Genomic DNA, 13,240 nt, shown 5'->3' on the forward strand with positions numbered 1-13,240 from the left:
AGAGATGCTGCTTGGCCTGCTGTGTTCATCCAGCCTTGCACCTTGTTGTCTCTGTCAACCTGTAAAGTCCTTGTTACTGATATTTGGCTAGTGTCAAACCAGGGAGTGCTGTTTCACAGCATAATGAAGCAACAACCTGACATAGTCATACTCACAGAATCATAACTTACAAACTATATCCATGTGACAGGTTCACCAGCACTGGGTATGTCCTGTCCCACCAGCAGCCCCAGCAGAGGTAGTGACGTGGTGGTATACATTCAGGAGGGAGTTGCCCGGGGAATTCTTTACATTGGTTCTGGATCCATGGAGTTTCCTAGCATTGGGTGAAACATGGGCACAGAAAGCTCCTGCTGGTTTCTATATGTCACTGATCTATAGTAGTGGGGTGCCAGCTCTCAGATGGTGATGGTGTTGTTTGGAACTTTATCCATAAGGCTTGATTCCATCAGTATGGACTAGTCTTGGGACATCTTTTAATTTTAATTCCAGATTTTGTTGAATTAAAGTTTGAACATCTGTCACGATGGGATTCAAACTCTATCCCCATAACATTAGCCTGGGGCTCTGGATTAATATGCCACTGCATCTGCACTTCTGTCTATCCTTTTATCACAAGTATTTGAATCAATATGGGCTGAATTTCCTCCATCTCTTCCTGACAATCACATTCTCAATAAATAAACGCATTTAAAAATGAAGCCAATAAAAGGCTTTCTGTTGTTGCTTTGAATACATTTTGTTTCATTAACTACGGGCCATTTGGATTGTGGAAGAACACAGAGGCTGTAATAGTTTATCTCTTGTTTCTGTATAAGTTGTTAACATAGTCACAGTACATTTTATAGTGTCATATCTCCAGATCCTTTTCTTATGCTGTAAGTACTGGAAAACACCAGGTAGTGTCGAACTTTGCACTTCCACACTGTAAGACTTTTTCCACGTCACCGATTAAAAATAAAGAAGCCATGGTCTTTGTGCAAGTCTATGTTCAGGGATGTCTAATAATTTCAACTCATGGCTTTTTTTTCTAAATCCTTGACCTGATACAGGTTATACACACGCACACTCATCAAAACACCATGTGGTGAAATGCTGTTCAGTGCAGCTGGATTCACAGATATTCTGAAAGCATGGCTCATCTGTTTCTTCTGAGAGTGAGGGTCATTTCTTTCTCTGAATCTAAACAGCATTGTTTTTATTAAGGTAGCATTCAGTGGCAGTGCTGATAATTTGAAAGGTCAGTTTGCATTCCTCTTTTCCATTGCAATGAGGTAAATGTAAAGGAAACACTTCATAATCAATGCCAAACTATCAATTCATTAATATTGCAATACTGTTTTAGTTATGGCTTACCTATCTTGAAATTTATATTCTACTTTAGAAATCAATATATTCACAAATACGTTGGCATTATTCTATGTCAGAGACTAAAGAGTCAGTGCACCTTCAGGGTTTGACTCATTGTCTTGTTTAACTTGCTCTATTTGTTTTCCTTTTCCACATCAGTACTGCTGTATGTGTCACAGGCTTTCTGAAATTCAGTTTTCATTTTTAACTTTGCCCTGTAGACTTGCCTACAGTTGTTCTGTGGGATTCTGTAGGTAATCTTATGAAACCAATGGAGAGTGTTCCTGAACTCTGAGAACATACAGGCTCTCAAAACTATGTCTGTGGACTACGTTGATTGCCTACCGCTGTGAACCCTGAACCTGGCCTACTGCCACTGCAGAATTTAGGGTCATAAGATTAAACACAAAGACTACTCAATCATGAGTGTCACATTGTCAAACTTGGATGAGGAGGAGCCGTAAACACAGCAAGGAAGTGTACACTAACACAAAAAGGGCAGAATTTAATAGCTTTCTCTAAAGGCTTCTGTGGTGGCCCCTCTTTGCAAGGCTTTTGAGGACTAGTGAGAAGGGGAACTCCTCTGACATCTAGCCCCATGTTTTATTATAGTATAGATATTGTATTAGACAGGCCTGTACCTTAAAGGGAGTTGTATGGTGTCCAAAAACATGATACTCTGGTATAAAAGTACTCTGCTCACCTTGAGTCTTGTGCTGTCTGTATAATGGAGTCATTGTAGTGTTTTCAGTCATTCAACTACATGAACACAATACACACAGAACCCAGAATGTGTGTGTAAGTCCACAAACTTCAAGACATCTATCTCAACAAGAACCCAGCTATCTATCACCGCTACCCTTGCAGTTGAATTCCTCTTCCTTCACCTTCTCCCACCAGCGATCTCAACTTTATGGAGCCCTGCTCACCATCACTGACCGATGGCCTGAGATTCCTTCCTGATCCTGGGTCTCAGGCAGTTGCGTTACTTGTAGCAGCCATTGCCTTCCCCATGTCTCTGCTTTTATTAACAACTTTTGACTCTTATTGACAGGCTTCTGTCGAAAAATGGGTCTTTTGCCCCATATTCCTTCATTCCAAGGAATATGTACCACTGATCAGTTAATATAGCGGGGCTTCCTGAAAAGAGGTGATGCAGCGTCCTTGTGCTGACCCTGTAAACTACCATGAAATGCTGCTCAAAGATTGGATGGGATTGTCTACAGAACATACTGTAATGACTGTCTTTTCTACAGTTCAGATCTAGCATATTCCAGTTCCACAGACAATGGTGTTTCATACTTCGAAAGGAGTTCAAGACTGTTGCAATACATTGTCTCCTTTAGAGGGAAACGTACTGTCAACTGAACTATCTACCAATATAGGCAGCATCAATAAGAGACAACAAAAATGTGTAAGTAATGGTTAGCTGCAAATCTAGGTCTGCAGCTATCAATCTTTTGAAGTTCAATATATATGAAGCTGTCAGCTCAGGATAGATGTGAGGTATGGGATTTCCAGCCATTACATATACACCTGAGGTACCATCTAACACAGAAAATGTGGGAAATGGCTGTGAATTGAGTCTGTCACGTGAAATAGACAAGGGGCATCAGTATATTTTTTTGTATCTTATTACCCTCTTCTTTTGTCACTGTCTTTCTTTGCTTCTATCTCATTTGTTTTTTTTCAATTTTCTCTATCTCTCGTCCTTTGTTTAAAATTTATCTGGCTGTGTGATGTACAAACAGTTTAATTTGCCTGCTTTGTCGCAAACCCTCTGAGGGGAAAGGTAGGGAGTGATTGGAATTAGAAAAACAAGTAGGCATGAGATTTCATCGCGGGATGGAAATATTTTTTCATATTCACTGGTGGGATGTGGACATCGCTGGCTGGCCAGTATTTATTGCCCATCCCTCAAACCCTTGAGAAGGTGATATTGAGCTGCCTTCTTGAACTGTTGCAGTCCAAGTGCTGTAGGTAGACCCACAATGCCATTAGAGGAGGATTTTCCAGTATTTTGACCCAGTGACAGTGAAGATGTGGTGATATATTTCGAAGACAGAATGGTGAGTGACTGGGAAAGGAATTTGTGTTGGTGTTCTCATGTATCAGCGGCCCTTGACCTCTTGGAAAATGGTGGTAATGGATTTGGAAGTTGCTGTCTCGGGACTTTTGGTGAAGGGTGTCTTGTAGATGGTACATGCTGCTACTACTGAGTGTCAGTGGTGGAGGTTTGTGGATATGGTGCCAACCAAGTCAGCTGCTTTGTCCAGGATGGTTTCAAACTTTGACTGTTGTTGCAGCTGTACTTATCCAGGCAAGTGGGGAGTATTCCATTTCACTCTTGACTTGTGCCTTGTATAGAGAATGGATAGGTTTTGGGAAGTCAGGAGGTGAGTTAATCGACGTACACTTCCTTGCCTCTTACTTGCTCTTGTAGCCATTGTATTTATATGGTTAGTCCAGTTCAGTTTATGGTCAGTGATACCCCACCTCAGGATGTTGCCAGTGGGGGATTCACTAATGGTAATGCCATTGAATGTCAAGGCACAATTGTCTTTTATTGGAGATGATGATTACCTGTTTTTTTTTGTGTAGCACCAATTTTACTTGCCACGCTTCAGCCCAGGTCTGGATACTGCAGCATGTGAGGACTCCTGGATACCGTTGTGGTCCAGGGCAAACATGTCTGCACTAAATGTTTGAAGTTCATCTGGCTTCAGCACAGAGTTTAGGAGCTGGAGGCTGAACTACAGACATTGCATTGCATCAGGAACAGGGAACGTTATGTGGACTCTTTATACCAGAAAGCAGTCACATCTCCTAGGACAGGATTTTCTGTTTTCCTCAATGATCAAGTGCAGGCAATTGTGACTGAGAGTCAGGCAGGTAAGGGAATCCAGAGGGTAGGATTGCAGGTGCATCAGCTTCTACCATTGTCCAGTCAGTTTGAGGTTATCTCGGCCTAATTGAAATTGAGTAGAAGCTACAGGATGCATGAGCAAACTGACCATGTTACCATGGTACATCAGGTATTCAAGTGGGGTAAATGAGAGAGAATGTAGTGGTAATAGGTGCCAGTATAGTGATGGGATTGACACCATGTTTTGCAGCAAGAAGCATGAGTCCAAATGTCTGTTTTGTCTCCCAGTGCCAAGATTTGAGATATCTGCCAGGGTTGGAGAGAAACTTACAGTGGAGGAGGGAGAATTCGGTTCTTGTGTCCATGTAGGTACCAAGGATTGAGGTAGAATAAAGAAAGAGCTCTACACAGTGGAAGTGAGGAGCTAGGCACTAAATTAGAAAGAACCTCTAAGAGTGTAATCACTGGATTATTTTCTCAGCACCATACACAGTGCATCCATAAAATTAGAGAGATGAGTACACATTTCAATCATGGTTTGGGAGAATTGGATTCTGGTTGATGGGGCACTAGCACCAGAAGTGGGGATAGTACCATTAGAAGGATTTATACCTGAACCATGATGAGGCCAGCATTCTTGTGAACTACATAGCCATGGAAATACAGAGGGCTTTAAATTAAATAGTGCGGCAAGAGATCAAATGTGTAAAGATGTGATTTATCAAAGAGTTAAAAGGATTGCAACAGTATAAAAAAGGAACATATTAACATGGGAAATGAAGGTAAGAAAATGGTAAGAATTCTGAATTGAACAGCCAAATCTAATAACATCCCTCTTCCTGATTATTAGGGAATATTTCCTGGTTGTAATTGTGGCTGGAATTATTAGTCGAGAAGAGAGATTAGATTCTATATTGATTCTTCTGTTATTCATAGTCACAGAATCATTATGTTCTAGACAGTGGCTGTCTATCCTATTGTGTCTATTCCAGCTCATCGTACAGCAATCAATGAGTGCCATTTCCCTGCATTACATTTTCGGCTGCAAATTTATTTCTTTCAAGTGCCCATCCAAAGCCCTTTTCAAATCATTGATCAGCTATGTATCAACCATCCCTATAAGTGGCAAATTCCAAGTCATTACCATTTGCTGTGCAAAACAGTTCTTTCTCACATCCCTCTTTTTCCTTGTACCATCAGCTAACAGAAACAGTTTATTTATCCAATCTCCTGTCAATGCGCTCTGCTTCAAAGAGAACAGCTGCAGCTTCGCCAAGCTATCCTTGTAGTTAAGATCTCTCATTCTTGGTAATCCTGTTGAATCTTCCCTGCGCCTTCTTATGGACTTCTGCATCTTTCATAATGTGCAATGACCAGAACCAGACACAACACTCAAATCGTGCTCTAACCAGTATTATAAAGGTTCAGCATAGCTTCCTTGTTTTTGAACTCAATACTTCTATCTATGAAAATGAATGTCTCCTCTGTTTCACGAGTCCACTCCGAAGGTCGCTGTAACATAGCTAGCAAACTCGGGAGTACCGTTTGCATGTTCCCTTCTCCTGTCCCGGCAGAAATAACTGGAGATGGGAGCCATGAAATCAGGTACTGTGAGTCATTATTTTTAAAGACCTCCTGACTTTGCCTGACAAAAACCAGGAATGAGAATTTCCTCCCAAACATTAGTGTACTGTCTGTACCAGAACTCAGACAGGTCAGGGACCAGGCCAAATATCATCTTCCCTCAGCAGCTTGAGACATGAACTAAATGATATCTTGACATTCCCTTGGTTCTATAACCACTGCTCTTACATGTTTAGAAAAAAGTTAATCACATTGTTTTTTATTCTTTTTGTCTGTGCCACCTACAGTCCCATCTTGGAAGGAATTCGCCAGACCAGTTCAACAGACTCATTTCATATTAGAAACTAAAACAACCCTTTTTCTGAATCAGCAGTGTTGTATCACATATTCCACAGACAAGCAAAGGAGTCACGGGCTGTAAAGCGGGGCATAGTTCTTTGATGAATATCTTCAATTGGAACTAGAGCAACATAAGCATCCCACAATTGATGTAAAACACTACCACCTCCTCGCTGAACTTTTCCTATCGACCAACATGTAATTATAGCAAAAAATACTATTGTTAGCGAGAAGAGAAAATAAACTAAATTAATATTTTTGCAATTTACATCCGCAGACTTCCTGCATACTGCCTCCACTATAAATTTAAAATAAATCAGTCTATTTCAGGAGCATTTCAGTCTCATCATCAGTATAGCCCAGGACTGATATTATAGTCATAATTCAACTCTGGGCTGGAAGTGAAACAAACCTGCCTCATCTTAGCAGCATGAAGCCTGGAAGACGTTTGGAAGGAATTTACTGAGCTTTGATATTGAAGGGCTGTATGAAATTGGGAGAAGAGATTGAATCTTTATGTATGAAAAATAGTATCATCGATAGTCTGAATGCAGTAGAGGTGGGCATAGCTGATGCTTAAAGGTGGAAATAATTGAACTTGGTGCTGGATAGGATAATGTGTTTAAAATATAGCTTTAAACTGAACAGAAATTAAGGTTCCTTCAATCCTAATTGAGGCCCGATGTTACTAGAACCCAAAACATCTCATTGGGGGAAGATTTTCAAGGCCCAGTGAGGGTGGGGTACAAGGTGAGAAGGCGCAGCGTTTCCTGCTGCTATCCCACTTGCCAGTTTGCCAACATCTGCTTAGAAGGGGCCAGTGGTCTATTCAGCTGGTACAGCCAGGTAGCCAGGACCATTTTCAATTCAAATTCAGAGTGAACCTCAAGATATTCACTCTCACGATCACTCTCACTGTCACTGTAGGAGTTGCAGTTCCCTTTACAGCCGGGAGCTGTTGTGTCAGTGCTGGAAGACTTCCTATTGGCTTTGTAGCCTTGCGAGCCCAACTTTAATTGAGAGCATGCATACCTTCTGGTGATTTGTTGGCCAATCCTGCAAAAATAGTTGTCAGGTGATCATTTCCCAAACAGTGCAATATCAGGAACCCCGTTTGGCCCTGAGACAAATGGAAAGTCCAGCCATTATTCTATAAAACTGAATTAAGCAGTTTTTCAGTTTGATCTTAGTCAACATATTGGTGTTGAATATTGATGAAAGAAGTGTTGGTTCAATATTGATTCCATTAAGTTTTGACAAGTATGTCATCAACTTGATATCTGGCTGTTTTGTTGTTTAAAGTTGTACTTTTGTAACAATGCTCATTACCTGTTATGCCAGCAATTTGATACAATTCTAATTTCACAGGCATAGAAAGGTCACCAAGTCAATAATATGGTCGGGCTGCATCAATGCCAGATGTACACTGTCCACCATCATGGTGCAGACATCAAAAGTAGTGGCCAAGGCTTGCACCTTTGCCTGTGTAACCGGGTGGAAACTAGTAACTCTTGGAAATGAAGCACTGGTCATGCTGGAGCTCCATTTTGAAATATGCAGAACTGGTCAAGCCAGTATGTGTCATTCTCAACTCTTACTGTTTTCTTCAGTGAGCGACCTGGTGTCTCTTGAAATGCTTCCTTTAGCATATTAGCTTGGCCTGAACGCAGCCAGTGTTAGAAAAGTCAGCCTCATGGCCTATCAGCGATGCTCTAAAGGACCAATGTAGGGTTTCACCAAGATGTGCTTTTCAAGAAACAAAATGACTTGAATATGGAGCCGGATGGTGAAGGACTGATCATTCTAGCTCCACACTACAACCACTATATTTACAGGCCTATTACTTGCAGCCCTCATGAGTATATTTTCTATTAAAGTACTGCTTCCTTCATGCCAAAGAAATGCTGCCAGATCCCCCTAAAGTGATATAATTTTTAGTCGGTCATGACCACAGAAGTTGAGGATGGGTTTGACTTCTTGCTTGGAAAGTACATGGTGTCGAAGACTGGCTTATTATTTGCTGCATATTGAGATTTTGACAGGTGTAAAGTGTATGCACTACCTTAAGATCCCAAGAATTAAAATGTAAATTCATTTGCTCATATTACTGTAATGCGACTTTATTGGAAGAACATTTGTTAAGAAAACAGTATTCAACTTAACCTGGAGTAGCAATGCAACTAAATCCCAAATTATTATCAATAGCATTTGACGAGAATGTTAACATTGTGGCAGCTTATCAGTAAGCCTCATTGCCATGAACCGTCTGTGCATGAACAGTCTTCACAGACATATTCTGGATATGTTCAAAGTTGGGAGCAGGCTCATTGAGAATCACAATTAGATGTTCCAGTATTGTTGTCCCAGCAAATTTAAAAGAGATAAAAAAAATTAACCATATCATTGAATGTGGTCCAGTGAAAAAATATAAATAGGCCATAATTTGTTTCTCTATCTTAAGCTCTATTTTCTGTATCTATTTGAGCTCTTTCATGATATTTAAGGAGGCTCATCATAAGTCATATATTGACGAGAACAAGTGAAGTGACCTAGAATTTCTCGAGTTTTATTCATAGCTGCAAAAATAATATTAACGTGTACAAATGGAGAGACTGAAACTTCTGTAAATGCAAAAATAAAATTGAAGAATAAGAACAGAAAAATGCAAAGCAAGCACTGCAATTAGTCAATTCTGCACCTGAAATAGCTCCGGCACAATAGATCCTCTTTTCAGAACATTAACCAAAGATCTCAAGTATAATTTCAAAGAAGAGTAAAGATTTTCTAAGATTTGATATCGTTACAATAAGATCCTACTGACTTTATGTTAATTTTCTGGATTACTGAGCTTTCAATTTTGTGGAAAATCCCATAGGATATATTTGTGGGAGTGACTGACAATTTTTAAAATCTATTTTAGAAAAGAGCTCGGAAGATGAAATGCTGCCTCATTCTGACTGGTGTGATCATTTTGTCTGTCATCATTATCATTATCGTGGTTTCAGTGAAGCACTGAACTTGGCACAATATACCTGCAGGTAATGACTGTTTATTTCATGTAATAACTTACTCAAATGTTCATGTCTGAAGTCAGAACTAATTTTGGGGATGAGTTCAATGATGTTTTGGAACTAGCGATGTCAACTATGGAATTTGTATTGAATTCTTATGTATAAAGAAAATCTCTTCAGTGGAATGTCATTGCAACAAAAAAAATGCTGTTTTTGTGTTATAGTTGAACAATTTATAAGTGAGATATTTCTATTTTTGTTTGGTGCCCTGTGTGTAAATCAGACCTCAGAATGTTACCTAGAATGAGGCATGAGAAGTCAGTCCACGTGCCAACTTTGGGTGGAATTTTATACATGAAATTTGAAAATTAATTATTCACGAACCCCATCATGAAGTTTATTTGTCCTTTGATATACTCACGAACCTCCACTCATCTGGCAATCCCAGAATGAGCCTAATCTGGGGTGGTCTAAGAGGCTGCTGTAACCAGAAACTGCAGGCAGTCTGGTTGAAGTGCAGAAATTGGAGCAGTGATTCCATCAGGGCATTGAAAGTAAGCAGCACAATCATACCAGCTAGGAACAGAATTAAAAACTGAGAGAACTGCGGATGCTGTAAATCAGAAACAGAAACAAAAATTGCTGGTAAAGCTCAGCAGCTCTGGCAGCATCTGTGGTGAGAAACCAGAGTTAACGTTTCAGAGGAAGGGTCACCTGACCTGAAACCTTAACTCTGATTTCTCTCCAAAGATGCTTCCAGACCTGCTGAGCTTTTCCAGAATTTTTTGTTATTGTTTAGGAACAGAAGTAAGACATCTGGTTGCTTAAACTTCATTCACCATTAAATAAGATAATGGCTAATTTGTTCGTCTTATATCTATTCCCGATAATCTTTGATTCCTTTGCCTAACAAGAATCTATCCACCCCTGCCTTAAAAATATTTCATGACCCTTCCTCCACGACCTTCTGAAGCAGAATTCCAACCTAACACAAGCCTCTGAGGGAACTGTTCAACCCCTCATCACTGTCCTAAAAGGGTGATTCTTAATTTTAAAAACAGAGCCGCGTAATTCTGAATTTACACTCAAGGAAAATTCTTTTCCATGTTGCCCCTCGTCAGGGTCAATCAGGATCCTGCACCCTTCAATCAATTCACCCTTCATTCTTCTAAAACCTCAGTGGAAACAGACCAAGCCTGTCCAGCTTATCCTCATAAGGCAACCAGACATAAGACTCATAAGACATTCCAGGTATTGAAATAGGAAACCTCCACTAAACCACATCAAATTCATTTACATCCTTCCTTAAATAAGGAGATGAAAACTACACACGGTATTTGACATTCGGAGTCAAACACTCAGTCTTTTGAGCATTTCCTAATATCCATGGCGGATATCCCTGAATTCTCTTTGTTCCACATCACTTCATGTTCTAACCCAACAGAAGTCCATCCATCTTGGTCTTAAAAATATAAATTGGCCCAGTATGCATAACATTTTGGCAGAGAAAATTCCAGACGTCCATCATGCTTTGTGTAGAAAATTGTTGCCTTGATACTCCTAGATCACCCAACTTTCCTTTGAAAACTGTGCCCTGTTATTCTGGATTCCCCCACCAGAAGAAATTATTTCTATGTATCTGTTAAATTGATTCCCTTTATCATTTTAAAGATGTTGATTCGATCACCTTAAAGCATTCTAAATGCAAAATAATTCAAAGTTTATGTATTCAACATACCCTCATAATTTGATCTATTATGAGTGTATGTAATTCTTCTGGATCTGATGTACACCTATGTGGGATTAACAGAACCGTCCTGTTGTTTGTTGCCCACTGACGCTTAATGAGGTCCAACTAAGACTATGTACAACAAAAGGATAACTCCCTCCCCTTTGCATCCCAGCTGACTTTGATAAATGACAACATTCAATTAGCTGTGTCAATTACTATTTGTACCTGTGCACACTGACCGAATGCTTTCTGAATGTGGACACTTGCCATCTTCTATACATTTGAATATGCAATTTCCCATTCCTTCAAACATGCATATTACTTTTGATTGCCCTCAAGGATCTATCCTTGCCTCTCATGTGTGTTTCTGGCAACACCAGCATTTGTCGTCCATTCCAGATTGACCTTGACCTGTGCCGCTTGCGAGGCAATTCCAGAGGGCATTAAAGGTCAGAGGCTCAGTCTGCAGTCACATGTAGGCCAGACCAGGTAAAGGCAGCGCGTTTTCCTCCCTAAAGCACGTTGTGAACCAAATGAGTTTTTAAAACAATCAATGTTAGTTGTCACAGTCACTAATTTTAAATTCCAGATTTATTGATTGAATTTGAATTCCTCCAGATTCTATGATGGAATTTCAACCCATGTCACCAGTGTGTTTGCCTTGGTCTCTGAGTTAGTAGCCCAGTAATAATATCACTTTGCCACCTGTTCCCCATCTCCCATTTTTGATATGCATGCTACCCCTTGGCAATATCATCTGAAAGCACAGCATTAATATTCTTAGGTGCACTAATGACACCCAGCATTACTCCGCTACTTCTCTCATCTCCTCCACTGTTACTAAAACATCAAAATGCTCAGACAACATTTAGAGACTGGATGAGAAGAAATGCCCAGCTATTAAATATTGGGAAGACTGAAACCTTTGTTTTGGTCCCCACTTGAAACTCCATTCTCAAGGTACCAAATCCATCTTCCTCCTTGGCATCATTCCAAGATTAAGCTATTAATTATAAAATTGTGTTACTTTTGATGCTAAGATGAGCTTCCAACCTCACCCACATCACCTCTAGGACTGCCTATATTCACCTATATAATGTCATTCACCTGTGTCTGACTCAGCTCATTTGCTGCTTGTTAAAATCCACATTCATACCTTTTTTAGCTCTACACTCGATGATTCCAAAATGCACATGACTGGTGTCCCAAATTTGGCCTTCTCTAAGCCCGAGGTCATTGCAAAACCCTCCTGCTTGTTATTGGCGACCAATCCCATACCCATATCCCCATATCCCTATATTGACTCCCATCTTGACTAAAATTCTCACCCATGGTCTCAAATCCCTCCCTATCTATGCAACCTCCTCCAGTGCCACAGTACTCGGAGATATCAATGCTGTTCAATTTCTAGCCTCTTGTGTATCTCCAATTATAGTTATCCCTCCATTGTTGAGGCTCCAGCTCTGAATTCCCTCTCTTTCTTGCATTCCTATTAAAGTCACTCCTTAAAACCTACATCTTTGAGAAAGCTTTGACCTATATTCTCCTAATTTGGATAGGTGTCTGTTTTGTTAATGCTTTTCTGAAGCATGTTAGGATGTTTCATTATGCTGAACGTGCTACGTAAATATAAGTCATTGCTAATACATTGGTTAAAAAAAAAAGCTGTAAGTCCCAGTACAGATTTCACAAGAACAAAATAATACTAGAAACATTCAGCGGGTTGGGTGATATCTGTGGAAGGTGAAATAGTGTAAATGTTTCAAGTCTGTGATTCTTCATCAGAACAGAACTGAAATATTTACTCTGGTTTTTTCTCTCCACAAATGTTGCCCGATCTGCTGAGTATTTTCAACATTTACAGTTTTAATTTCTCATCTTCTGTGGTATTTTACCTTTGTATGATGTTGACTTCATTCATGTCAGTGTTCCCTTTGCCTCTGCTTTCTGCCTTTCAACTTTTAACATGTTACAAATGTTTCAGCGCTGAGTTTAGGTGTGTTATTACACACTTCTGGAGCAGGTGGAACATGAACATTGGACTCCTGGCTAAGAGATAGGGCCACTACTGCACCGCAAGAACCTTTGAAATACATTACTCGGTTGTCTCTAAGTCTGCCTTACTGATAATGAGACAACAATTACAATCAATAAATATATTCTGATGCTCTTTGGTATGTTGACAGTTGTCCAAATTTTCAATCACTATTGTAGGGATAGATTTCAATAACTTCCCTACAATTGTTAAATTAGCAGAGTTATACTTAAATAGTTTATCTCTCCCTCCCAATCTTAAAGACAGGACAATTTGCAAGACAACCTGAAAAGACCAGTTTGGGATTTGAACTCATGCTCTCT

At 39.9% G+C, this 13,240-nt stretch overlaps 1 protein-coding gene across 7 annotated transcripts in view; it reads left to right on the forward strand.

Moving 5' to 3' along the window:
* Positions 1–13,240, forward strand: part of tsnare1 (T-SNARE Domain Containing 1) — a 716,417-nt gene that overhangs the window by 660,092 nt on the left and 43,085 nt on the right. For all 7 annotated transcript variants that reach the window (XM_048595867.1, XM_048595873.1, XM_048595875.1 and 4 more), the window contains one exon: positions 9,060–9,177. In XM_048595867.1, coding sequence (XP_048451824.1) covers positions 9,060–9,177 — 118 coding nt within the window. The remainder of the gene's footprint in view (positions 1–9,059; positions 9,178–13,240) is intronic.

The sequence above is a fragment of the Rhincodon typus genome, chromosome 4, assembly GCF_021869965.1.
Source record: "Rhincodon typus isolate 14 chromosome 4, sRhiTyp1.1, whole genome shotgun sequence".
In the NCBI taxonomy this organism is placed as follows: domain Eukaryota; kingdom Metazoa; phylum Chordata; class Chondrichthyes; order Orectolobiformes; family Rhincodontidae; genus Rhincodon; species Rhincodon typus.